This window comes from Notolabrus celidotus, chromosome 20 (genome assembly GCF_009762535.1).
Source record: "Notolabrus celidotus isolate fNotCel1 chromosome 20, fNotCel1.pri, whole genome shotgun sequence".
Lineage (NCBI taxonomy): Eukaryota > Metazoa > Chordata > Actinopteri > Labriformes > Labridae > Notolabrus > Notolabrus celidotus.
Genome location: NC_048291.1, coordinates 11,521,640 through 11,549,163, shown reverse-complemented (window position 1 = coordinate 11,549,163; position 27,524 = coordinate 11,521,640). Strand labels below are relative to the sequence as shown.

The 27,524-nt window shown below is 40.7% G+C and overlaps 1 protein-coding gene across 2 annotated transcripts in view; it reads left to right on the top strand.

Moving 5' to 3' along the window:
• The first annotated feature begins 2,541 nt into the window (after positions 1-2,541).
• LOC117832573 (testis-expressed protein 2-like) overlaps positions 2,542-27,524 on the top strand; it is a 37,507-nt gene continuing 12,524 nt past the window's right edge. Inside the window, exons 1-3 of one of the 2 annotated variants that reach the window (XM_034711770.1) lie at positions 2,542-3,256; positions 4,141-4,232; positions 23,459-25,241. In XM_034711770.1, coding sequence (XP_034567661.1) covers positions 23,484-25,241 — 1,758 coding nt within the window. In that variant the 5' untranslated portion in view covers positions 2,542-3,256; positions 4,141-4,232; positions 23,459-23,483. The remainder of the gene's footprint in view (positions 3,257-4,140; positions 4,233-23,458; positions 25,242-27,524) is intronic. The other variant, XM_034711771.1, reaches the window with a different exon arrangement.

Sequence of the window (27,524 nt, the reverse complement as noted above, 5' to 3'; positions counted from 1 at the left end):
AGTTCATCAAGGATCCGCTTGAGGCTGGCTCCGGAAGTACTGGAAACCACATACACACCAATTCAAAAAAGATGATCTTTACAGCAGAAAATAATATGTTTACAGCCTAGTACAAAAGACGAGTGTAGTCTGGATAACTCTCAATCGGCACACACTGTACAGGGGTGAATTTTTTTCTAACACGGCAATTTCGAAGATATTTAGATTACGAGTCTTCCAATGAGAGGCACAGCTGACTTGATTGTCAGGCGGGAACACTGTAGCTGTTGGCTAGGAGGCCCAAAGCCAGCCTCTTTACGTCACAATTGCTCAACAGCAGCAACATGGCTCCCGCCGACAATTGGCCTCACAACAGCGCTTCAGAAACAAATGGGTGACGTCACAGATACTACGTCTATATTTTATACAGTCTATGATAGAGATACATAAATAGTGTTTCAAAATTGTTATCACTAAAGTAACAACTCAGGAATGAGGTCAGGTGATATGAACACTTGGTGGAAAGAGGTTTAAGTTTAGGCTCACCAAATCCATCCTATGACGACGGGTTGATGTTTTATTGTGCCAAAAAAGGTCCCGAAACTCTCTCAAATTTACAATCTGCAGTTTTTCCATTTGTAAAACATAAAGTACGCCTTTGAAGAAGCAGTGTGGTGAGGTAGACTTCCATGTGAGGAGAATATGTTTTTTTTTAGCAAAAGCTCAATCTGCATATCATACGACAACTTTAAAGTCTCTGCAGAGCATCCAAAGATGGCCAGGTTGTGGTTGGATTGAATGTCTCTGGAATAGGCTTTTGAGAAAACCCCCAAAATTAAGGTCCCAAAGTTGCGCAGTACAGGGCAAACCCAGATAAGATGTGCCAGAGATCCTTCAGAAGAGCAGCAACTGTCACATTTAGAAGACACTGAAGGAAAGATGTGATATAGTTTTGTCTTTGAAAAGTGCAGTGTGCATCACCTTGTACTGGATTCATCTGTAGCATGAGTTGACAGAACAACAATGAACCCGTAACATTGCTTCTTCCCAAAACTCTGCAGATACCTCCTCATTCAAATCCCTGGCCCAATCTACCTTCAAAAAATACTCAGTTTAACATATTTTTTTGCAATGACAGGGATTTTAAGCAAAGATCTACAATAATGACGTATCCCAATGTATCTCTAAGTTTCTTAATAATAATATTGTGTCAACTACAATCAAAGGTTGAGGCACATTTTTGAATAATATTAAACAAACTTTATTTCTTAACATAAATAAAGTGGACGCCTAGAGGTATTCAGAAGTGTAGGTGGAATTACAAAAACTGTCCCAATATACCTAGATAGATAGATAGATAGATAGATAGATAGATAGATAGATAGATAGATAGATAGATAAATAGATAGATGGATGGATGGATGGATGGATGGATGGATGGATGGATGGATGGATGGACGGACGGACGGACGGACGGACGGACGGACGGACGGACGGACGGACGGACGGACGGACGGACGGACGGATGGATGGATGGATGGACAGATGCATGGATGGCTGGCTGGCTGGCTGGCTGGCTGGCTGGCTGGCTGGATGGATGGATGGATGGATAGATAGATAGATAGATAGATAGATAGATAGATAGATAGATAGATAGATAGATAGATAGATAGATAGATAGATAGATAGATAGATAGATAGATGGATGGATGGATGGATGGACGGACGGATGGACGGATGGATGGATGGATGGATGGATGGATGGATGGACAGATGGACGGATGGCTGGCTGGCTGGCTATGGCTGGCTGGATGGATGGATAGATGGATAGATAGATAGATAGATAGATAGATAGATAGATAGATAGATAGATAGATAGATAGATAGATGGATGGATGTATGGCTGGATGGATGGACAGACTTTATTGATCACTTAGGGGAAATTTGTTTGTTCCAGCAGCTGTTCCAACATGGATCAGGAGAATACAACAATGTGCTTACATAGTTAAAAATAAATAAATGAAAAATAAAATATAATACTAGTAATAATACTAAGGTGAATATAAAATAAAATATAATATAATAAATAGAGTAGATGTATACACTATGTACATTTCTACACTTCTATCTTATGAATAGATATTAATGAATTTTATTGCACGGATAAAATTGCACCAGGTTTTTAAGAGCATACACAGCATGAATAACACACACAGCGATTTCAATATGAGAAGTTAAATATGAGAAGTTTAGTCAATTTGTGGGTGTGAATCCTAGATAAATGACCCGGGAAGACAAAGTAGTTCAAGGTCAATGGCATGGTCAAGACACCCTTTTTGAATATAGGCCAAGCTTGTGCTAAAGAAAAAGTGTCCACTAAATGGATCCTTCACCTCCTCACTTCGGGTGCATCGATTCACATGTGTGCAATTATCTGATGAAGACTTGGGAAGTTTTAATCCCACTTTACAGGTGAGATAGAACGCACCTGCACACGCAGCCCACTGTGTGCTCACGTGGTTTGCTTTCCCCCCTGACGTAATCGCATCAGCCCAGCAGGTGGCAGCCTGTCCAAATATATATCGCCAGATTTATCAAGGAGAAATTCGGATGGACCTTCTAGCTTACCAGAACCACTGAGCACCCGGTGGATCGGATCCAAGAGCGGGTTGTGTTATCGTTATCATGAAAATATGTCGTTTTGTAGAAAAGGATAAATTAAGCCCATGTTTTTTTGTTTTCGAGATACTGGCTGCCCCCTTGCTGATGTAGTCGCAGGTCTTTAAAAGGCTGCTGGTTGTGGTTGAGGAGGGAAATCCGCGTCCGATAGGGACACTGCAACGCCGTGACGCAATTCAGCCTCCGCTGCTGCAACACAATACAATTTGAATCACCATCAAAACGCCGACGACGGGATGCTTCTTCTTCTTCCTTCTTCTTCTTGTGGGTGTAAACAGATTTTAAATGGCAAGGAAGAGGAGGGGGTGTGGCGCTGACCATCTCCCATTCACCAAAACAACACACGCCCAGAGAGCCCGTGCATCTGTGCCGTAAAGATAATAATAAAAGAAGGAGCTGTGCAGAGGATCGGGTTGGATCTCTGTCTGCTCCGGACTGTCGCTGGGTACACAGGCCAGCTGGCCAGCCAAGCAGCCTGCCAGCCCCTCGGCATCCCACCGCAGGCTCTCCACGCAAGAGGATCCTCTCCATTACGCAGATTCAACGCCTGGATGCAGAGAGGACCAGTGGCCCTGTACACGAAGATGCGATAACTACGGTAGGATTGGAGATGCCTTTTGTTGTTTCTGAGGATCAGCTGTTAGGTCTGTTGTCATGTTACAGCTAGGCTCACTCAGACGCACACCAGTGCGGAGCTAAAGCCAAGATGTAGGGAGGACAAAGGGGCGGATGGAGCTCTGACAACAGCCATAACAGCTTTATCTATTCTGGTTATTTGTTGCAATGGAACATAAGAACATGGGGAGAAATGTTCTCTTGTTTTTACAGCCAATACATCAAATGAAGCAACCAGGATGCTACCAAACAGGGCTGGTGTGCACTTCCTTGTTAAAGCACATTTAGGCTTTGACAACAGATACATATGTAAGCCTCTCAGTGTTTGGATTACAGTCCTGCCTTAGCTCCTGGTGAATCTTTTCCTTAGTATCTCTGTGGCTTTTTTGTGAGCTGTCCATGAACTTGCTCACTCCCAACACCCCTCTCTCTTTCTGGTCCTCCTTTTAATAGCAGGCCACGGCATCACAGCCGTACCAGTCGACATTGATCGCTGGGACCTTCATCTCTGTGTCACCTAATTACACCAAATCCCCTCTTTACTCTCTCTATTCCAGGGTGAGATCATCGAGGGCCTGCGTGACATCTCATCTCAGATAATTTAAAGAGAAGTTCTGCCTTGTGTCCTCATCTGAACTGAAATGAGCTCAGATGTAGCTTCTGATACAGATATGTGTGCACACAAAGTAGTTTGATAAACATTTTTGTATCATTTGCACTCGCATCTTCTTATCTCACATCATTCTGAACTTATAGTTCTCAAATACATCAGTTTCCATGCAGAAAAAGCTCAGAACATTAGTGTACAATGTTAGAAATGACAGATGTACATTAAACATATTTATTGTCCTGTCTGTTTTTCTCCAGGCATGTTAGCACCATGATCCATGGCTGTGGGGTTCGGGGTGTCTGTGCAGGTTGTGTTGCAAGAGGAGATTGAATGCCTCTAACATCTCAAGGTAAGACTTTTCCTCTCCTCCTCCTATTGTATGTGTGTGTGTGTGTGTGTTTGTATGTGTGTGTGTGTTTGTATGTGTGTGTGTGTGTGTGTGTGTGTGTGTGTGTGTGTGTGTGTGTGTGTGTGTGTGAGTGTGTGTGTGTGTGTGTGTGTGTGCGTGCTTGCGTGTGTGTGTGTGTGTGTGTGTGTGTGTGTGTGTGTGGGAGGCACTGGAATTGATCCATGGCCTTGAACAGCTGCTCCCTGCCTCACTTATTTGTGTCCCCTTCATCTTGACATATCTTCACTTAGTCCCAAACTTAGGTCACATCTTTGTTAGCTATAGTGTCTCTTTGTTTATACATAGATGCATACATGCTGCATTCTTTAAGGCAACGTCTTGGTCCCACACTGAGGTCTGTTTGTTGTTGGAGGAGGGATGTGTCAGCGAGTCTAAAGGGAATACTCTTTTTTTAAAGCCCTATTAGACAAATTGCTGTGAGGGTGGGAGTAAACAGTGACAGCTGAACCTGAATTGTTGGTGGATAAAAAGGGCCTTCATTCTGTTGCACAGAGACACGCAGTAAAGCCAAATATACATTGATGTGTGTGTACTTCTAAAGCTGAACAAGTGTGAGATGGATGTGTTAGTGTATAGACTGAAGTGTGTGTTTATGTGTGTGCTGCAGGCTGTGAACTCCCAAGTTCAGCAGTTCATATTTTGACAGGTTCAGATAATTCAGCTTAGGGCCCTTTTTTTTGGGATCCTGACATTCAACCATCATGATTTGAGCCAGTGTGTCAGTGTAAACTTTAAGCTCACATAAGTCCTTACGTTTCATTGTGTGTGTGTGTGTGTGTGTGTGTGTGTGTGTGTGTGTGTGTGTGTGTGTGTGTGTTTGTGAGCCACTGCTTGTAGTCATCCAGGGAGCAGTTTAAATGTCAGCCTAATAGATTAAATACATTTGAAGTGTTTTGGGTAAAGAATACAATATCTTGTTAGTAGGGATGCACTGTTAAGGAAAGTCGGGGACTGATTCCGATGCCAATGTCTGATAGGGATAGTTGTGTTTTAACAGATTGTTGCCACTTATTTTAGTTTTGTTGCCAGTCATCTGGACCAGGTTCCCAAATTAATCTTCATTATAAAAAAGATTAATAGACATTGTTTAAGTCCTTTAAGCCATCATTGGACTGTATTTGAGTGACCACAAATTCAAACATAGCAAGTAAAACGAGGAAATAAATATCTAAATAATGATCAACTACAAATCTAAATCAAGCTTCAACATAATTCAGCATTCTTGTGTTTCATTTTATTGTTTCCAAAAGCACAACATTTACAGAAAGCTTAAACAGACAGCTTACTAGCTTGTGATCATTAAAGCTACTGTAAGGAACTTAATGTTTGTGTCAGCTTTGGCGCCCCCTGTGGACAAAGTGATACCTCTCATCTCTTTGCTGCTCTTGTCCTGTACATGAGTTGGTGCTATTTTCTGACTAAATATCTCCTCATGCTTTCTTTAACAGTAAAGTGTGTCACTCTGTTTGAGGATTTGCTTTGGATAAAGTAATTAAAAGGATGTTACTTCAGTGTGATTGCAGTCATCTGGTCTGACACCCTCACCCCTCACGGTGATCACAGGCTTTAATAATTACAATAATCAAAGAGTCAGTCTTGTTGTGTGAGCAGGGCGAGTACAGCCCATTCCAATGCTTAGCTGATGCGTTGCTGTGTCTCTTTTTGTGAGCATAATACCAACTTAAAGATGCTTTCATTCTAATCTTTTAGCCATACATTTTGCGTTATCATAATTGTTTCATAAACGAGAGTCACAGTCGGAGCCTCTGCCACTACAAATGTTCACTTCTGTTTTGGTTTTGCAGGATTAAAAAGGTTGTACAGTATTAACCTTTTAGGGATTTATAAGACACTATCAACATGAGACAACATTAACATGAGATAATGTAATGGGAAAAACTGGTGACAGATCCAATGTTTGTAGTGATAAGTAGAAAGGTGCTACAGGCAGTACCCTGCAGCTCTCTCCATATTAGATTTCTATAAAAGTGATAATCAAGGGAATTCCTCCTACTCAGACACAAAGCCATCTGATTTCAATCGGAGCCAGATAAAACAATTAAAGAGTGAATATCCTGGAGGATAAAAGATAGAAGACAGAAAATGAAACCAGAGAATGAGGCGTGTGTTTTGTATCTGTTACTGTCTGAGTAGTGTGTTTCAGTCTGTTTTCTGTTTAGCCCTCAACTTCTCCTTATGAAAATAAAAATGTCATATTGCTACACACTATTTGATTATATATGCAGTGGTTTAGTGCTTTCAACTTCGTGGCAACAGTTCTGTGAATTCCCTCTCCTGTTTCAACATGCCTTTTCTCAAATGAGGACACAGAGTCTTGACCATCACCCTATGGACTGTCTTTGGGATGAAGTGCAACATGATGTTGAACGAAACGGCAACCTCCGGCCGCGAGAATTGAAACCAATGCAGAAGCGTTAAAAACTGCAGTTCATCGAGCGTCTGCTTGAGGCTGGCTCTGGTAGTACTGGAAACCACATACTACACACCCATTCAAAAAGAAGCTCTTTACAGCAGAAATAAACATGTTTACAGCCTGGTACAAAAAACGAGTGTAGTCTGGATAGCTCATTTCTTGATCGGCACAAACTGTACACACTCACACTCACACACACACACACACACACACACACACACACACACACACACACACACACACACACACACACACACACACACACACACACACACACACATGAATGCTTTCACACATGTACAATAGATGCACATCGTCCTTAAACTGAAAAGCCAGCGGTGAAGCCAACAGCTGCTGTCACTGTGACGAGCCGCCACAAGTGCCTCACAGCTAATTGCTTCTGATGCTGCTGTGTGTGTTTGAGTGTGTGTGTGTGTATGTGTGTGGTTCTGTGTGCACTCACTGACCAGCTACTGTACAGGATGTGAATGTAAGCAGAGCCTCCCTAAAAGCAGTGTTTTATAGGAGCTGGAAAAAGAGGTCCTTCTGCTGTAAATGTGTCTGTTTAGTGCTGACACTACAGAGAGACAGAGGAAGAGTTATGTGAGGTGCTTGCCTCTTATCGCCTTTATCTCCCTAAACAGGAAGTTAACATCAAGAGAAAGGAGGAAGTCTTTGTTTACTAGATCACACACATAGATTTGAACTACATACTGAAAACACACTTGTTATGCACAAATAGCTTGCAACATAAATACAGGGCGCTTATATTATATGTAAACAAATGCACACCTACTATTCAGTTGACATGGACAATCGACTAATCTTAGCATGGTAGTATCAGTTTTTTGTTTTTTTTAAATATATATATTTTTGGGCTTTTTCCCCTTTATTGACCGGACAGCTGATGAGAGACAGGAAATGTGGGGAGTGGAGAGTGGGGGCATTAAATAGTCGACCAGCCGGGAGTCGAGCCTGCGACCTCTGCGACGAGGACTATAGCCTCTATAGGTGGGGCACTTAGGCCGCTAGGCCACCAGCGCCCCAGGTAGGATCAGTTTTACCATAAACATGGGCACTGTAATTTATCTGGACACAATTCTTACATTCACCTTTCTGCTGCTTTGATCATTAATCATGGTATTCAATTTTATTATTTGGATGTCCAGAAGCAGTTAGTTTCCTCTTTATTTAAATGGAAAGATAAAGTTTGACTACCCGACTAGTCTAAAGGTAAGATAACACTCACAAAACTGTCAAAATGTAGAATTATTTACCCACAGAATTACAGTCTGCTGCTAAACAATGTCAAACTAGTTTTTCCTTTAGTCCACCTTGCAGATTAAAGTCCACATGCCTGTTCTGGTCCAGCTATAAGATGCCATTTGTCAACTGTGCTTGTTAACAGTTGGGCAGTAGAACATTACAGCAGTATGGCAGTCACCATTAACTGTAGCTGCAGCTCCACCTAGTAGCACACTATAGCTTGGTAACAACATCCAACCACAAGGCAAGGCAAGGCAAGGCAGCTTTATTTGTATAGCGCATTTCATACACGAGGGCAACTCAATGTGCTTTACATTAACACATTAAAAGCATTGGAGACATTCAGACAAGCATAAAAGAACATAATTAAAATGACAAATATGATAAAACAGAAAAGAAAAGGAAAATTAGAAATATATTAAAAATTACATTAAAATTTTAATTTAAAGTGGGTTAAAATAATCTAAGATAGGAAGGCAGAGGTAAATAAAAAAGTCTTAATCTTTGATTTAAAAGAGGTGAGAGTTTGAGCAGACCTACAGCTTTCAGGGAGCTTGTTCCAGATATGTGGTGCATAATGACTAAACGCTGCTTCACCATGTTTCGTTCTGACTCTAGGAACTGAAAGCAGACCAGTACCTGATGACCTCAGAGGTCGAGGTGGTTCATAAAGTAGTAGCAGATCAGCAATGTATTTTGGGCCTAAACCATTCAGTGCTTTATAAACCATCAGCAGGATTTTAAAGTCTATTCTCTGACAGACAGGAAGCCAGTGTAGAGATCTAAGAACTGGAGTAATGTGGTCTACTTTTTTGGTCCTTGTTAGGACTCGAGCAGCAGCATTCTGTAGGAGCTGCAGCCGTCTGATGGACTTTTTAGGGAGTCCTGTAAAGACCCCGTTACAGTAGTCTAGTCTGCTAAAGATAAATGCATGGACGAGTTTTTCTGCATCCTGCTGAGACATAAGTCCTTTAATCCTTGATATATTCTTAAGGTGATAGTAGGCTGACTTTGTAATTGTCTTAATGTGGCTGCTGAAATTAAGGTCTGAGTCTATGACTACACCAAGGTTTCTGGCTTGGTTTGAACATTTCATCATTGCAGATTGGAGCTGAGCAGTAACCTTTAACCTTTCTTCCTTGGCTCCAAAAACAATCATTTCAGTTTTTTCTTTGTTTAACTGAAGAAAATTCTGGCTCGTCCAGTCATTGATTTGTTCAATGCATTTACTCAGTGTTTGTATGGGACTATAATCCCCTGGTGATATGGTGATGTAAATGTGTGTGTCATCTGCATAGCTATGGTATTTTATTTGGTTGTTTCTTATTATCTGACCTAAGGGGAGCATGTAGATGTTGAATTGTAGAGGCCCCAGAATGGATCCTTGAGGTACTCCACATACGATTTTCATCCGCTCAGATGTGTATTTACCTATAGACACAAAATAGTCCCGGTCATTTAAATAGGACTTAAGCCAATTTAGTACTGCACCAGAGATTCCCACCCAGTTTTCAAGTCTGTCCAGTAGTATCTTGTGGTCAACTGTGTCAAAAGCAGCACTGAGATCAAGTGATACCAAAACACAGGGACTTTAGCCGGTTGCAGATAGATTTGTGTGATATAGTCTTGTGCTGACTCATGTTTAACCACAGTGACTGTTCCATTATTGTTCCTCTTCAGAAGAAGAAGGAGATATCCGCTACTGATGATATAGAAGTCTCTCAGGCTTTTGATTATCACCTTTATGATCTTGTAGCTACTATGCTATTGTCTCTGTGCTCCTGCCTCTTTTGTTACTGTTTGGCACATCACTGTCTAAAAATGGGGTATGATAAACAGATCATATCTTTTTTGAGCTTCCCATGGTTTGAGGTGACAACAGTTTAGCTGTTACTGCTACATCTTGAAACCTACTAGGGTGAAATTGAGTAATAAGACCCATTTGTTAAGACATTTGATTTTTAGCAGCATGCCTGATCCTTGAATACCAATTTCAAATGTCATATTTAATATTCTTCCATTATAAGCTGCAGGTATTATCTCCTTGTTTTTATTCTCCTGGTTTTATTTCAGGCATAATGTGTGCCCTACATCCTCATAATACTGCTTTTCAGGGATACTAAAATAAACGTAGAGCATCTATTCCTGTTGGTCGTACAGGATAAAAACAAAACAGCATTTCTAATGTTAATCCTTGTCTGTCAATACACCCACAGTTGATGTTTTTCTGTCTTTTTACCCCCTACGTATTCCTCCCTCCACTGCTCCATTCATCATGTAATTGATTGGATTATGACTAATAGCAAATCCTCTGGCTGTTTGCAGGCCTGTCAAGCAGCTTTTATAGAGATTATAAATCGCTTAATGTTTTTTTGGATTCCTGTTTGTTTGTGAGCCTTCAGTCAGGTTTGCACGTTCATCCACTTTTTGATCTCTAAACTGCCAAATCGGGTTAGGCAGCAGCAGACATCGATATTCGATGCTAATCCGTTTTATTGTCAAATAGGGGTGTTAAACTTGTGCGGTGCTACTTGAGCAAATGAGCAGCTTTCTAATGATGGAAAATGAGCACATTTATGTCTCATCCCTCACGGAGACGACTGAAAGCAACTGCTGAAGTTGTCAAGAGAGAGTGCATTGATGTTGACGGCATAATTAGAGGTTATTCATTGATGGAGTGCTTTTTGATCTCTGAGAAGATGAACAAACACAGACTTTTCCTCCATCTTGCTCAAAAAGAGGTACATCTTACCTTTTTTTTATTCCCTTTTTTTGCACCTACGCACCACACACACACACACACACACACACACAAACACTGAGCACCCTTCACTGAAGATGTGCTTACAAACACTCCTAGGAGACCGAGGTTACACAATGAGGGGGAGCTGCCCTGCCAAACAAAAGGACCAAGAATGAGATGAAAGCTTCACCATTGGCATGGCAACCACCAGATGATCTGCATGCCGAGGTTTGATTTTTGACGTGTTGATGGTGCATTCTGTGTCAGAGAGAGAGAGAGAGAGAGAGAGAGAGAGAGAGGGAGAGAGGGAGAGAGAGATAAATAAAGAGAAGTGAAGAGAACCGGTTGGATCCAGCGGCGTTGCAGCGTGAGTGCTCTTTATCTCTGTGCTGTAGTTTGTTGTTTTATTCTTCTTTTCATTACGAGGCGACGGCAGCGTTGCCAAACATCAAACCTCAGCTTTTTTTTTTTCCTCTGATGCTGAACAAGCTCATAACTCTGCCAGTCAATGTGCACAGACCCCTGAGCAGCTCTGAGCACACTTTGTGTCCATATCTGCATTTGGGTGTTACACAAATGTATTAGTCCAACAGGCATATTGACGCATCACACATCAATACTGAGCATCAGGCAGTCAGTGTTGTTCACTGTCAATATGATGGAGGTCTCTGCTTGAACAGCTTCATGAAAACAGTCTACAAAGCCTGCTGTGGACTTGCTCAGGTTGTTGAATGTTTGTAGTCCGAGTTTTGACCTCTGCAGAGAAGCAAACCCTGGTTGCATGTAGGAGAACAGTCCATGTGGAGAGAAGCAGAACGCAGTAGCAACATAGCAGTCCAAGACAGCATCAGCCATTAAGAACAGTGGAGAATTCCCAAAGGTTTCATGTGCACATATCTGTTATTATAGTTTAGCTCTGCACTTAGTCTCTGTACTCCAACTCTACTGTTTCCGAAACTGCTGGTCAGTTTACATTTAATGCAGAGAAGTAAGTTTGGCTGTGATGTTTCTTATTCTAATACCCTCTGGCTTTATAGGAATGGAAGCCACAGACTGTCATCACACTGAACCCCCCAACTCCTACTGAACATATTCATACTATCCCTGCACTGTCCATCACTCTTAGACTCTCACCACTCTTTCTTACTGACTCTATTATTGTCTGGCGATAAATTATATTATGTAGCATATTATTATCCTCATATATTATGTCCATATATATTTATTTATACCACACATTACACCTTAACTATTTATACCATGTGTAACATTTAGATTAAATTAGATTAGAGAACTTTATTAATCCCCTGTTGGGGGAAACTCATGTGCCACAGGGTCTGTTCACAGAATCAACAACAATAGACAATACAGTCTCAAAACACGACAAATAAATGCATTTCTTTATACCTTCTTATTGTATTTTTTTTTTTATTTGCACTCTGTTTTTCTGCCTTAATTTGTGTGCTACTTTCTCTACCATTTCTGTGTTGCTGCAACAACCAAATTTCCCCCAAAGATCACTAAAGTATAATATTATATTTCTTACCAGAGATAAGTCGCCACAACCCCATGAAAATAATACAAAATCATTGTCTCACTGTCAGGCTGAACTTCATGTCTCCAAAACTACAGCTTTTCAGGAAACAAAAAAAACCAAACATTTTTTTTCTTAATAATAAGACTCTGAATAAGGCTCTTTTTAATGCTTTTCATTGGTGGAAATTTCGTAATGCCCAATGACAGACACCATAAGTCACCAAAAACATGACCTTTTGAAAAAATAAACACATAATGGCATATGGAGGGACAAGGTTTCTACCTGACAGCAGCGTGTTGTGATGGTTTCTGGTTCTCAAATTTCAATATATTTCATCTACTTATGTAAGTGGACTAGTAATTGGGTTTTAGACTCTAGGTCTTTAACGCTGAATGAAAACATCATCTTGAGAATCAGAGAAATGGATTCACCATTTTCCAGTCTGAATTGATCAATACATTGTACTCACTTGTCACTTCAGTGTCATAATGGAAGCAGTCACTCGTCCACTCCCTGATATCTCAGAAAAATGAAGGCCACTCAGTTTAATCAAACCTTCATATGGACAGACTTGTCTCTTGTGCGTGGCTGACAGTGCTGTGGATGGAGTGTTCAGACCACAAAACGTGTGCTTGCATCACTTTTCCTTTTTATTTCCTTTTTATTCCTTAGTCTGTCCATCCCCAAGTGAGTTGGTTAAGTGTCCAGCCAGGTGTTTTACGACTGATACCTTCACAGCCCCCTGCCTCCCCACAGCTCTTCCTGGAGCTATTTTAAGACCTGCGTCCTGAGTTGTTTCTTCACCGTCTGAGTCAGGTCAGAGTATCCTTTTGAGTTAATGTAATGAGGATGCAGTGCTGCCTACATATCATGTCCCCTTGTGAAAATGATATGATGATGAATCTCCTCATCCATGATTAAGTCTTTTTCCTCAATGCTTTTAGTTCATAGTTCCTACTTTTCTGGTTAGTGTTGAGAAGAAACGATGGAAACAACCACTGAAAATCTTGTCATTAGCCCCTTATTGATTCTGCTGCATTCACCTACATATACATTAACTAAACGTACAGTACAGTTAATGCACACAGACACACATAAATACTAATGATGACAAGTAACCATGACAGATAAAAGCTCTGTGATGTGTTTACCAGCTTCCATTTGTGGGCTGCACTCTCCCCGAGGACAAACAATCCTCTCTAGTCTTTGTGTCTTCTCTTTCTCTCTTTGAACCTGCTGTAGGTGCTCTTTGCCGCTCCACCATTCCTTTGTTTCACCTTTGTTTGCATTTGTTCCCACCCAGGAAGCTGCCTACATCATGTGACCTCAGAGCTCATTGTATTTGTTATTGTGCTTGCTTATTTGTGCGTTAGTCATGACTGTCAGTGTCAAGCAAGTGCTCTCTCTTTCTCTCTGTACATCCTTTGTTCACGTCCTATCTCTGTATCCTTGGGTCTTTCTTTACACCGTCATCCTCCGTTTTAATGTCATGCCAGCTTTCTTCTTACTAGTCTTGTTATCCATTTTCCTACTGCATCAGATTCATCCACTCAGTATGCTCAAAACGCCTGGCTCCATTTTTCCCCCTCGTTTAACTTTTCTGTTTGATCTTTGTAATCTGGCATGCCTACTTAAAGCTGCAGCAGGAAACCTTGGGGGGCAGCCTTTGAGCTGCGCTAAGCTAACACAGTGCTAGCTGTAACATCAAACTTAGAGTACAGATCAAGCCTTGTATCACACTATCTGAAAGTTCACTTCACGTGCTGACACTCTTGCTGACCTCAGATGTGCTTCGACACCAACCTAAAGCTCTTTTCGCACATGCACTCCTGAAAATTTCCGCAAAATTGCAGGACAGCCAGGGCCTGAAGATTTCCAGTTATTATTCACATATGTTCCTCACAGCGAGAAGTTTTCCTTGCCTGACGGGAAGGGGGATAGTCAAGAGGAATAACATGACTGATACTGTGGTAGTCAGTGTGCAATTCTTACAAGATATCATGGCAGGTTAGAATTTTGCCTTTATATCGGTGTTATGCGTAAGCAGACATATTCAGCGTTTCAACACTACACAGGAAGAGAACATGCAGACTGTTAGGAAGCCTCCTTACATGCATGATTACACCAGTCGCATGATATAAACTTCATCATCCCTGATGCGATTAATGTTTCTGACTTTAACCTGCTGCAGAGTCTAGCCAAAATTTTGGTGAAAAATGTGTCAGTTTGGGTTCCCACACCAGGAGATTAGTTCATATGTGAATGCAGCAATGGTCAAACCTGTGAAAATGTACCATAGCCATTCTCATTCCTCACACGGTGAAAAGAAACACTCCAACTTTCACTCCACATACCACCTCAGGGTCTTATATTTGTCAGGTTGTGTGACGGCTCAGAAGTACCATTCATCCATCAAATAGAGAGAGAGGAGGAGAAAAGGGAGACCAGGTGAGTCTGTCAGAGAATATGGAATCAGCTGCTGCATCTGTCAACCGCAATACATCAGCTGTGGTATAAGGGGGAATGTAATACGCACATCAAAACTGTTGCAAATGCTGTTTTTGAGTCACAGCTGGAGTTGTTAAACAAATTAACAGTGCCTCTTGGCTCTTAAGTTGAAGTAAATTAAAGTGGTTTTCAGGGAATCATTCAGCTGAGAGAAGAGAGATGAGTGCTGAAAGAGGCACAAACTGTTGACCATAAATACATCTCCATTCTCTTTGTAGAAGCACTCCTCCCCCCTCTTTAACGCTCATCTCATGTTGTTTTTTCCACTACTGAGCCCAGACATGAAGGTGTTAAAGTCATGGCGTCAATCTATTTCTTTTGGGATAGGACTTTGAGGCTCTTTAACTAACACTGAAATAATTTACAGACTAAGGAGGAGGTGTCAGAAATGCAGAAAAGGAAATTAATTCCAAGTTTTTTGTTGTATTTACTTTGTATTCTTTGCTTCCCTCTCCTGTCTCCATGATAGTTTGCATCTCCCTTCTCCATCTGCAGTCTGTTTGACCTCTTATATCATTCTTCTTTTGCCCTACTGCTTTAACTTCTCCCCCTTTCTCTCTTGTCTCCTTGTGTGCTGGCTTTAGCTGATTAAAGTGGCCCTGCTTGCTTTGATTAATTGGATGAGCCTCGTGTCCATGCCAGACGACTCCTCTCTTCCTCCTCCTCCTCATCATCCAGAGGCAGCTTAAACAAACACAGGGCTTTGAATGGCAGCGGCACAGTGATGGGAGGAAATAACTGAACCTATGTGTCAGCAAACAGGAAATCTATTCAACCAGTGGAGCAGCAGACATCTTTCCAGTGTGCTATCTAAGATTTAGCTCATATGTAGCCAGGGATCTTTTGGGCTAACTTAGAAAGCCTGTTACTGTTTGTATTACAATGATGCACTGCAGAAATGACTGAGCTGTCCACTAACCTCTATGTAGCTTCACATAAGCCCTGAGAGCTAAGACATTTTGCCAATTCTTGCAACATATAATCAATGCATTACTTCAACTTACAATTGTTTGTATCAATCTTTCATTCATTGATCTTTCAAGATTTTTAACAATTTAGGCAATGAGAATGTTGTACTTTTAACTGCCCACTGTCTGGCAAACAGTCCTAAACCAAAAATAATTGAAGTTACTATCATTCAAGACAAAGAAAAATAATAAGTCCTAATTTTCAAGAATCTAGAAGCAGCAGAAAGAAGCTTTGCTAAACTAAATAATTGATCATTTACTATCAAAATACATGCGGATCAATCACAGTTGTATGTGTGGGCCTCTTTGGCCAATGTTTGCAGATTTGAGTTTATGACGTATTATGATGAGAATCACAGAATGATACGATACAGTATAATACGATATTGTATGATACGACATGATGCGATACGGAATGATACGATACAATGTGATACAGTATAATACGACATGATACGACAAGATACAATATAATACGCTATGATACCATGCATTACCATGTGATACAGTATGATACGACACAATATGAAATGACGAGATACGTTTTGATACGGTATGATACGATACAATACCATGCGATACAGTATGATACGATACGATATGACGATATACGATTCGATACGGTATGATACAATACAATGCAATACAGTATGATACGACACGATACGACAAGATACGATTCGATACGATTCGATACGGTATGATACGATACAGTACCATGCGATACAGTATGATACGATACGATATGACGAGATACGAAATGATACGTTTTGATACGATACAATGCGATACAGTATGATACGACACGATACGATACGTCAAGATATGATTCGATACGATTCTATACGATTCTATACGGTATGATACGATACAATGCGATACAGTATGATAAGACACGATAAGATATGACGAGATACGATTCGATCCGGTATGATACGATACAATGCGATACAGTACCATGCGATACAGTATGATAAGAAACGATACGATACGACAAGATACGATTTGATACGATTCGATACGATTCTATATGGTATGATACGATACAATGCGATACAGTATGATAAGACACGATAAGATATGACGAGATACGATTCGATACGGTATGATACGATACAATACGATACAGTACCATGCGATACAGTATGATAAGACACGATACGATATGTTATGAGAGGATACCATACAGTACAATCCAATACAGTATGATACGACACGATACGACAAGATACGATTCGATACGATTCGATACGGTATGATACGATACAGTACCATGCGATACAGTATGATACGATACGATATGACGAGATACGAAATGATACGTTTTGATACGATACAATGCGATACAGTATGATACGACACGATACGATACGTCAAGATATGATTCGATACGATTCTATACGATTCTATACGGTATGATATGATACAATGCAATACAGTATGATAAGACACGATAAGATATGACGAGATACGATTCGATCCGGTATGATACGATAAAATACGATACAGTACCATGCGATACAGTATGATAAGACACGATACGATATGTTATGAGAGGATACCATACAGTACAATCCAATACAGTATGATACGACACGATACGACAAGATACGATTCGATACGATTCGATACGGTATGATACGATACAGTACCATGCGATACAGTATGATACGATACGATATGACGAGATACGAAATGATACGTTTTGATACGATACAATGCGATACAGTATGATACGACACGATACGATACGTCAAGATATGATTCGATACGATTCTATACGATTCTATACGGTATGATATGATACAATGCAATACAGTATGATAAGACACGATAAGATATGACGAGATACGATTCGATCCGGTATGATACGATAAAATACGATACAGTACCATGCGATACAGTATGATAAGACACGATACGATACGACAAGATACGATTTGATACGATTCGATACGATTCTATATGGTATGATACGATACAATGCGATTCAGTATGATAAAACACGATAAGATATGACGAGATACGATTCGATACGGTATGATACGATACAATACGATACAGTACCATGCGATACAGTATGATAAGACACGATACGATATGTTATGAGAGGATACAACAGTACAATGCAATACAGTATGATACGACACGATACGACAAGATATGATTCGATACGATTCGATACGGTATGATACGATATAGTACCATGCGATACAGTATGATACGATACGATATGACGAGATACGAAATGATACGTTTTGATACGATACAATGCGATACAGTATGATACGACACGATACGATACGTCAAGATATGATTCGATACGATTCTTTACGGTATGATATTATACAATGCGATACAGTATGATAAGACACGATAAGATATGACGAGATACGATTCGATCCGGTATGATACGATACAATACGATACAGTACCATGCGATACAGTATGATAAGACACGATACGATACGACAAGATACGATTTGATACGATTCGATACGATTCTATATGGTATGATACGATACAATGCGATACAGTATGATAAGACACGATAAGATATGACGAGATACGATTCGATACGGTATGATACGATACAATACGATACAGTACCATGCGATACAGTATGATAAGACACGATACGATATGTTATGAGAGGATACCATACAGTACAATCCAATACAGTATGATACGACACGATACGACAAGATACGATTCGATACGATTCGATACGGTATGATACGATACAGTACCATGCGATACAGTATGATACGATACGATATGACGAGATACGAAATGATACGTTTTGATACGATACAATGCGATACAGTATGATACGACACGATACGATACGTCAAGATATGATTCGATACGATTCTATACGATTCTATACGGTATGATATGATACAATGCAATACAGTATGATAAGACACGATAAGATATGACGAGATACGATTCGATCCGGTATGATACGATAAAATACGATACAGTACCATGCGATACAGTATGATAAGACACGATACGATATGTTATGAGAGGATACCATACAGTACAATCCAATACAGTATGATACGACACGATACGACAAGATACGATTCGATACGATTCGATACGGTATGATACGATACAGTACCATGCGATACAGTATGATACGATATGACGAGATACGAAATGATACGTTTTGATACGATACAATGCGATACAGTATGATACGACACGATACGATACGTCAAGATATGATTCGATACGATTCTATACGATTCTATACGGTATGATATGATACAATGCAATACAGTATGATAAGACACGATAAGATATGACGAGATACGATTCGATCCGGTATGATACGATAAAATACGATACAGTACCATGCGATACAGTATGATAAGACACGATACGATACGACAAGATACGATTTGATACGATTCGATACGATTCTATATGGTATGATACGATACAATGCGATACAGTATGATAAAACACGATAAGATATGACGAGATACGATTCGATACGGTATGATACGATACAATACGATACAGTACCATGCGATACAGTATGATAAGACACGATACGATATGTTATGAGAGGATACAACAGTACAATGCAATACAGTATGATACGACACGATACGACAAGATATGATTCGATACGATTCGATACGGTATGATACGATATAGTACCATGCGATACAGTATGATACGATACGATATGACGAGATACGAAATGATACGTTTTGATACGATACAATGCGATACAGTATGATACGACACGATACGATACGTCAAGATATGATTCGATACGATTCTTTACGGTATGATATTATACAATGCGATACAGTATGATAAGACACGATAAGATATGACGAGATACGATTCGATCCGGTATGATACGATACAATACGATACAGTACGATGCGATACAGTATGATATGACACAATATGATACGACAAGATACGATATGGTATGATATGATACAGTACAATGCATTACAGTATGATACAATACGGTACAGAACGATCCGACACATTACAATGTGATTCATTACAATACGATTAATTATGATACGATAGTACGATACCATACGAAACGATACAGTACGATCCATGAAGTATGATACGATAGAATATTATAAGATACAGCTTGATACATAAGGATAAGAAAGTGTGACACAATACGATACAATATGATACGATGTGATACAGTATGATACGATACAGTATTATACGATACAATACAGTACGATTAGATATGAAACAGTACGATAAAATAGATTATGATATGATACAGTACGATAAGATATGATATAGTATGGTACAATATGATAAGATACAATATAATACATTACATCAAGATAAGATACAATATTATGCAATAGGATACGGTATGGTACATAAAAATTAAATATGATATGATACTGTACAAGACCCACGGCGATGGTAATTTCACAATGCAGAGTTTCTGAGATAAATTATGCATTGCAATGCAGTCATCAAATTATCACCATATAGGATTAACTTATGACCAGGTTTGGTGTCATACGTGTCACCTGCAGGAATCATGGAGCAGTCAGTGAGTCAAATTTGATATCAATATATATTTTTAATAGATAAAAAACATTGATATTTGGGGCTGGTAATGCAACAATAGTATAGCACAAGTCAGAGCAAGGATATGTTTTCATACCAATATTTGTTCTATGTGTTGTAGACGATAATGTTACACCACTGTATTAGATGTAAGATGCTTTGCCTCTTGTCCTTTGGCTGTCCCCTCTCAAAACCTGACTCCAGGAAAACTTGGAACCATCCTCCTCTGCTCACCTTGTCAACCTCCACAGTGTTCGAGTCTGCCCTTCAGGCTTTGATGAGAACAACAAGCACTTCCAATCTCCGCGGCTCTGTCTCCACACTCATGAACATCCTCCTCACTCTCCTCTCTCCATCACTTTTTCTAGTCTGTGTCATCCTTCCTGTTTTCTCTCCCTATCTCAGCCTTTGTGCATTCTTTAAGTGGATTCCACCTCAAAAGCTTGTCTCTGAAAGGTCGTCTGCAGCCTCCACAGACCCCCCTGAGGGTCTTTGTCTTTTTCCTTTTTGTTGCTCTTTTTTTTCCTGTCTCCCTCTTTCTTTGTCTTTATTCGATCTCTTTTGCTTCGAGCAAAGCCATTGCTGAATCAACACACACACACTCAAAATGACACACACAAAACCCCAACTGTAGCACAGCCAAGTGAATGGCAGGCTGAGAAAGTCAAATGCTCTGTTATTCCATCCCAGCAAATACAATCTCTGGAGATGAAGTGCAAACCCGAGAGCCCCCCAAGGTCTGCCAGGGCTCTCTCAGAAACTCAAGCAATCACAAGAGCAAACTGCTCTGTAGTTTCCCTCTCTTCCGTCTTCTTCCATTACTTTTTTATCAACGTGCAGAGAGCCACAGTGATCTGTGTTTGTCTGTGCATTGGTCTGTATTTGTGTGTATGTGTGCTTGTTTTGCTCTGCCTGTTTGATAATGCTAACCAGGGATGATGGCCTCTGCGCGATGTGGAAGAATAAGCAGGAACAATAACTCAATAACAACTCGAGGCCTCATTCGGTGAAATCACTGCATGATGGATGACTCCGGTTCTGCTGTGTTGAGACTACAAAATAGATTCTTCGTCCCTGTGATCACTGAAGCCTAACAGTTTCTTTGTCGGTGATTATGTCCTGCATATTGTTATGCTTGGGTGGACAAATCAGGGTTTATCATATTTGTGCATGTAGAGGCTTATTAGGATCTCATAAAGCTCAGAAATAATGTAACACATGACAGTCATGGCATAGCGTGAACAAAACGTGTGAACTTAATGACAGAAAATGGTTTTATAGGAAAACTTGCCTCCAAGAATTCTTATTGACTTGAAAGCTGTGCACTTTGTACTACCATTTTACTCAACATTGGGACACGCAGAGTCCTTGGGCATTTCTTTTAAATTGTGTTTTTAATTTAAAAAAAGTAAAGAGAGGAGCTCTTCCAGGGCTATAAAAAGGTGCTCTTTGGATATGAAGCACATGTACACCAATGAGAAAAAATGCCCACTTTATTTATCAAGTACTGAAAAACTTTCAGCATGGTCCTGTGGACTTTAAAACCCCAGAGAAAACAATGCGACAGCTGAGGCATTTAAATTGTTGAGTTATTTTTTGAAGTTTTCTTCTGATTGATGCTAGCTTTTATTTTTCATTAGTTTAAAGGTGTGAGAAATTAGATTTTAATACACAAGAGGTTAAGTGACTTATCACTTAAAAAGTATCACAGAACATGTAGCTGCAGCTTCCTCGGTTGCAAAGAAAATTGTAGCGTCTCTCAGATCATTGATTAAATGGCCAACATTTGTTTCTTTCAAGCGCACTGATCTTATTACCAATATTCCGGAAATAACCATACTTTACAGAGAAATAAGGGTAAGAAATTATTAAAATACTTGCCGCAAGGACTGGTCGTAGAACAAAACATATAGATGAAAAAAGGGGGAATATAGAGAGGCAGCAGAATACATGTGTTTCTCTGGATCTAATAATAATAATGGTAATAATAAATTTAATTTAAAGGCGCCTTTCTTGGCACTCAAGGACACCGCATATATATACAAATATAGTTTATAGTTTTACAATATAAACTGACAAAGTGGTAAGAAAATAGAAACAATAAAAAGTGACAGTGCCATTGGCATCAGACGGAGTAGGCGGTTTTAAACAGATGTGTTTTTGAGTTGTGATTTGAAATGGGGGAAATAATCGATGTTTCTGAGTTGAGGTGGTAATGAGTTCCAGAGACAGGGAGCAGAGCGGCTGAATATGTTAGTGACTTTTGTTTGTTTGCGAGTTCACCTATTTAGGATAATGTCAATGCTTTTTTAATTTGCCACCTAGTCGACAAAATGACCATCGATTTTGGCGCTACCTGTGGACAAATCAGGAAATGTTTGTCATCTCCTGAGAATGTTCAAGTCATGTTTTGTGATGAAAAATATTAACCAGTTTTCTTTAACATCCAAAGTTATTACTGACTTTTATTTTTCTCATTAGAAAAAGTCAATCTTTCTCCTGATGGTCTTGCTTGCTTTGGTTGGAGTTCATATCAGTGTGTTTCTTAAATGTTTTAAAACTCCTTACCTTAGCTTTAGCTTTAACTTCAACCTCAAACCGATAAAGACAGATTTTACACTTTTCCATTCATTCTGTTCTCTTCTTTCTCATCCTCACTATTTCACAGCATTGAATCAGCTGTAGTCTGTCCACAGTGGAGGGTGTGGTTAAATTAAAATTAAATGTTAGAGCTCCCCTTTTTTCATTCCTCATCTGTTCTGAAATAACCATTAATCATTTGGCGTAGAGGGGGTGATTGAGTGAGCAGGATACTGGTGAGACAGGGAGAGGGCAGAGCTGAGAGCAACTCAGTCTGTCAGGTACAGGCTAACATAATGAGGGCTAATGGATTGGGGGGCACAGATGTAAGTTCAGTCCACCCACAAGAGGAGAGCTGTGAGGTAGATATATTCTCTCCTATATGATGTATGTGTGAAGAGATATCAGAAGTGAATCAGTATCACTGCTGTTTCTCACTTCATGGTGTTATATTTTTATTGTTGTGCATTAAGTGGAAAGTGTGCAGTATGAGTATTGTGCAAAATGTATTTATGGTTGCTTCCTCTGTCTTTGTGTCTCTTCCAGGCTGTGAGCCCTGTGCAGGGTGGTGATGAGCACTCAGGGCAGCAGCAGCAGGGGAAGTGGCCAGCATGCCGACACTACTCCCCCCCGCCATGCTACCGGACCCAAGCTGCAGGTGCAGCGCTCCCTCTCCCGTGACACCATCACCATCCACTTCTCTGCTCTGGGGAAAGAAGAAGATGATGAGGACGAGGAACTATACGGGGTCCCTCTCGGATCTGATGGAGATCAACCTGGGCTCGAAGATGCTGGGGGGACCCAGGGTCTGGATGCTTCAGCGGTGGATGAACAGTTAGTCACCACAGGCTTGGAGGCAAAAGAGGAGCTATTGTTTGAATCCGCTGATGTGGAGACCTCCTCAGGAGCTGCTGTTCTCCCTGTTTCATCCACCACCCTGTCTGTTCAGCTATCAGACCCTCCACCACACACGCCCTCTCCAGCCATGACTATTATCTCCACTTCAACCCATTCCTATTTAGACTCCGACACTCCTGCCAGCTCCTCCTGGCCCTCTGAGCGACCCTCAGCCAATCCCCCCTCCACTAGCTCCAGCTCCTCCTCCCCTTGCAAGTCTGCAACACTGCCTTCCTCCAAACCGTTCCTCAGCTTGGTCAGGTCTTTGTCCAATGACGTAGAATCTCGAGAAACCACTCCTGCACCTACTACAAATGCACCACCACACACGAGGCACCGTCACTTAATGAAATCTTTTGTTAAGTCTCTTTCCACGGACACTTCAAAGACTGAACATCAGGATGGGCCTCTGCTTCACTTTCTTCATCAGCCCCCTCATCAGCAACAGCAAGTTCAGTTATCCCAGCGGGCTCCACCTCGTAACATGCAACTCTTCAAACAGTTCTCCCAGCCTCGCCTGTCCTCTTGCCCTGTCGTTGTCACACAAGCAGGTGGCGACTCTAAAACAGCCCCTTCTTCCCCCATCATGTCCCCAGATGGTAGGTCTTTCTTCAAGGTCCAAGAGGTGGAGGCCAGGATAGAGGATACAAAGCGGCGGCTATCGGAGGTGATGTCAGACCCCCTGCAGCTTTTTAGTAAGATCATGGGGGATGAGTCAGGTATGGGAGCTGCTGGAGGCCACACTCATCGTGCTAAGTCGCTGTCCTCGAGTGCGTCGGAGCTCAGTGGAATTACTGCGGTAAATGGACACGCAGAAGGTAACAACAACTACAGCATCAAGGAAGAGGAAGGTGCAGAAGGCGAAGAAGACGAGGTAGAAACCCCCACAGGAAAGGGTCCTGACTCTGTTTTTTTCTCCTTCCCATCACTGGCACCGGCTCCAGTCCTCACCCAAACCACCTCGTCCACTTTTCCCAAGTCTCCGTCCTTCACTCTGGGCCGATGCTCCATGTCCGCCCTGGTAGCTAAACAAGAAGACGAGGACTTCTGTGAACTGTACAGCGAAGACTTTGACATATGTACAGATACAGAAACAGCAGATGGGGATCACCCTGGGTCCCGGCAGCCTCATACTGGTAGCACTGGGTTGTGTAGTGAACTTGACACAGAGGAGGAGGAGATTTTTGAGGAAGAGTTGAACTCTGTGCCTGTGACTAGTCTCATTTTCCTGACACAGTTGGTGTACTGGTATCTCGTCCTCCCAGTGCCTCCATATGTATGTGCAGTGGTGCATGGGATAGTGGCAGGGTTCATGATAGTTTTACTGATCCTTTGGTTTTCCTCTTCTGGACACTCCTCAAGAAGATGGAGGCGAAGGATAGAGCAGTGGAATGTGTCCCAGCTGGACATCAAAGAACCAGGAATCTTCAAGGTAGGGATGTTTGCTTTAACTTCAAAAATAATGTCACTGTAAGGAATTTTTAACTGACTTTGAAGTAATCTCACTCTTATACTGAAGCCTCTTCATGACCTTTATGATCTCTCTTTGACACAATGTTTTGTACTCATGGCTGATACTGGAGCAGTATAACCAAAAAGAAATGTGTCTTCTGAAGAATTTTTGTTTTGGACGATTAAATTTTACAACCAGGGCTTTGCTAGCTAAAATAGCAATATGGCTATGAACAAGATTTGATGCCAAAGTGTGAATGCTTCACTGCTCTTTGAAGAGTTGAGAGTTGAACTGTGTGCATATTTACGTTATTCAGACATTTATTAAGACACCAGAGCACACATCATAGCACCGGTACTGTAATGGTTAACTTTAAATAGGCACGCCTGGTGACTTTTTCTAAGCTAACTAACGGTAATAGATCAGAGTTTACAAAGTTTAGTAATCATTATGTTACAGTTATTAATTTTGCGTAGCTACAAATCAAATGACCTCATTAATCTGCATTCCTTAAAAGATTTTCTTAAACAAAGCAAAGAAGGGTTAAAAGAGAACCTTTGGAAAGACCCATGTCTTTATACAGTGGGTGATGGTGCTCATTGGAAATGCAGTCTTAATGTTTCTACTTCACTTTCATTAAAGGTTTATATTAGGTTTGTAATCCACCGGGGATGCTGGTCAGCGCTGCCCCTTTGTTGAGAAATTGCAGGACAACCTGTACAGAAACTAGCTGATTTTGCTTATTAAACTAAATTTGAGAATCTCCAACCCAAACACTGATGTCAGTGTAAGTGTACCCTCTATTCATAAACCTGTCAGTGCTGTACTTTGCTGTCAGAAAGCCCATTGTTTTTTCACTTTTCCTGGATGTGTATGTGTTCCTCTGCCTCCCTTCAGAGTTTGTAATATGTTAAATTAGGTGGTTACAGGAAAAGTCACAGGTTTTAAGCAAACTTAAAACAAATTGTAACCCTCAATGTAGCAGAGAGTCAATAAAACCTGCATGTGCTAGATTACATATATAGTTGACAGCCCCAATGTGATAAATGACTGCTTTTTCAAATGTAGCAGGTAGGTTGTTGCCCCCAGGAGCGTTAGTTTCATATCTGTAGACCATATTTCCTCCGCTCTATCTTCTAACTTCCCTCCAACGCTAGCAAAGCACAGAAATTTCCCCTGTCCTTCTGAGTGAATTGGTTTTGCTCTTAGAGCCTCCTTTGGGATTGATAAAGTGGGAGTTTGGATGAGAACTAAACTCTGCAGCCTCATGGAGACCAGCAGAAACATATTGAGGTAATATTAGAGTTACAGCTCAGCTTGGAGCGACTCACTCAAATGATAGTTCCACCATGTCTACCCTCTGTTTTTAGCTAACCGCAGTTAGTGCTTCTGTTGAAGACGAAATGTTTAGCAGTTTGAGGGAGTTATGTAACTATGTGTATTTGTATGTGTGTGTGCTTCAGTGGGTACCAAGCTGTTGCGCAGGAGAGCCTTGTGGCTGGAGGGCACAGCTGTTCCAGAAGATGAGCTCTGCTGTTGTGCAGGACATGATACACTAATATTAACAGTATGAACAAGTGCAGGGGAACAGCAGAACGGACAAACTCTCTGTTTTATCTTCTTTCTGTTATCTTTCTGTTCCTGTGAACAGAAACTGAGAGTCAGTGTTACAGATGCTTGTGCTTTACTATTTTTGTAGCACTCTCTTAACGTCTGGGTGATAACTTAAATCGAGATATACTGATACTAGATTTGCTGATGCTGCTAAAAAATCTTAAATGATGCATCTTTTTTTATGACAAGAGATGGCAGAACAAACTTTCTATATTTGTTTACATATTTTTCTGTGATTTAAAGCCTGAAAATAAGTCATGATCACAGACTGTAAAAAACTTAGATGTAGTCTCAGTGATACCACCCATTGGTTTCTGAAGTGGCATCATGAAGCCAAAAGATGGCGATTGCTGTATTGGATACTTAACCTAACTTTTGGTCAACTGTGGCTGCATCCACACTGAAACAGATATTTCCCAAAACATTATTTTCTTTGCATTTAAATAAAAATCCTATTCACCCTAGAGGAGTTTTTGTATATTTCTGTCTCAACAACAACACAGAAACGGTTCAAAATGTCTGCATAACCATTCCAAGCCAGTAAGTGATGAGAGCATGCATTCATTCTTTCACGTCAAACACTATAGTCAAGTCCACTTTATTTACATAACATATTTAAAACTACCAGTGTTGGCCAAAGCGCTTTAC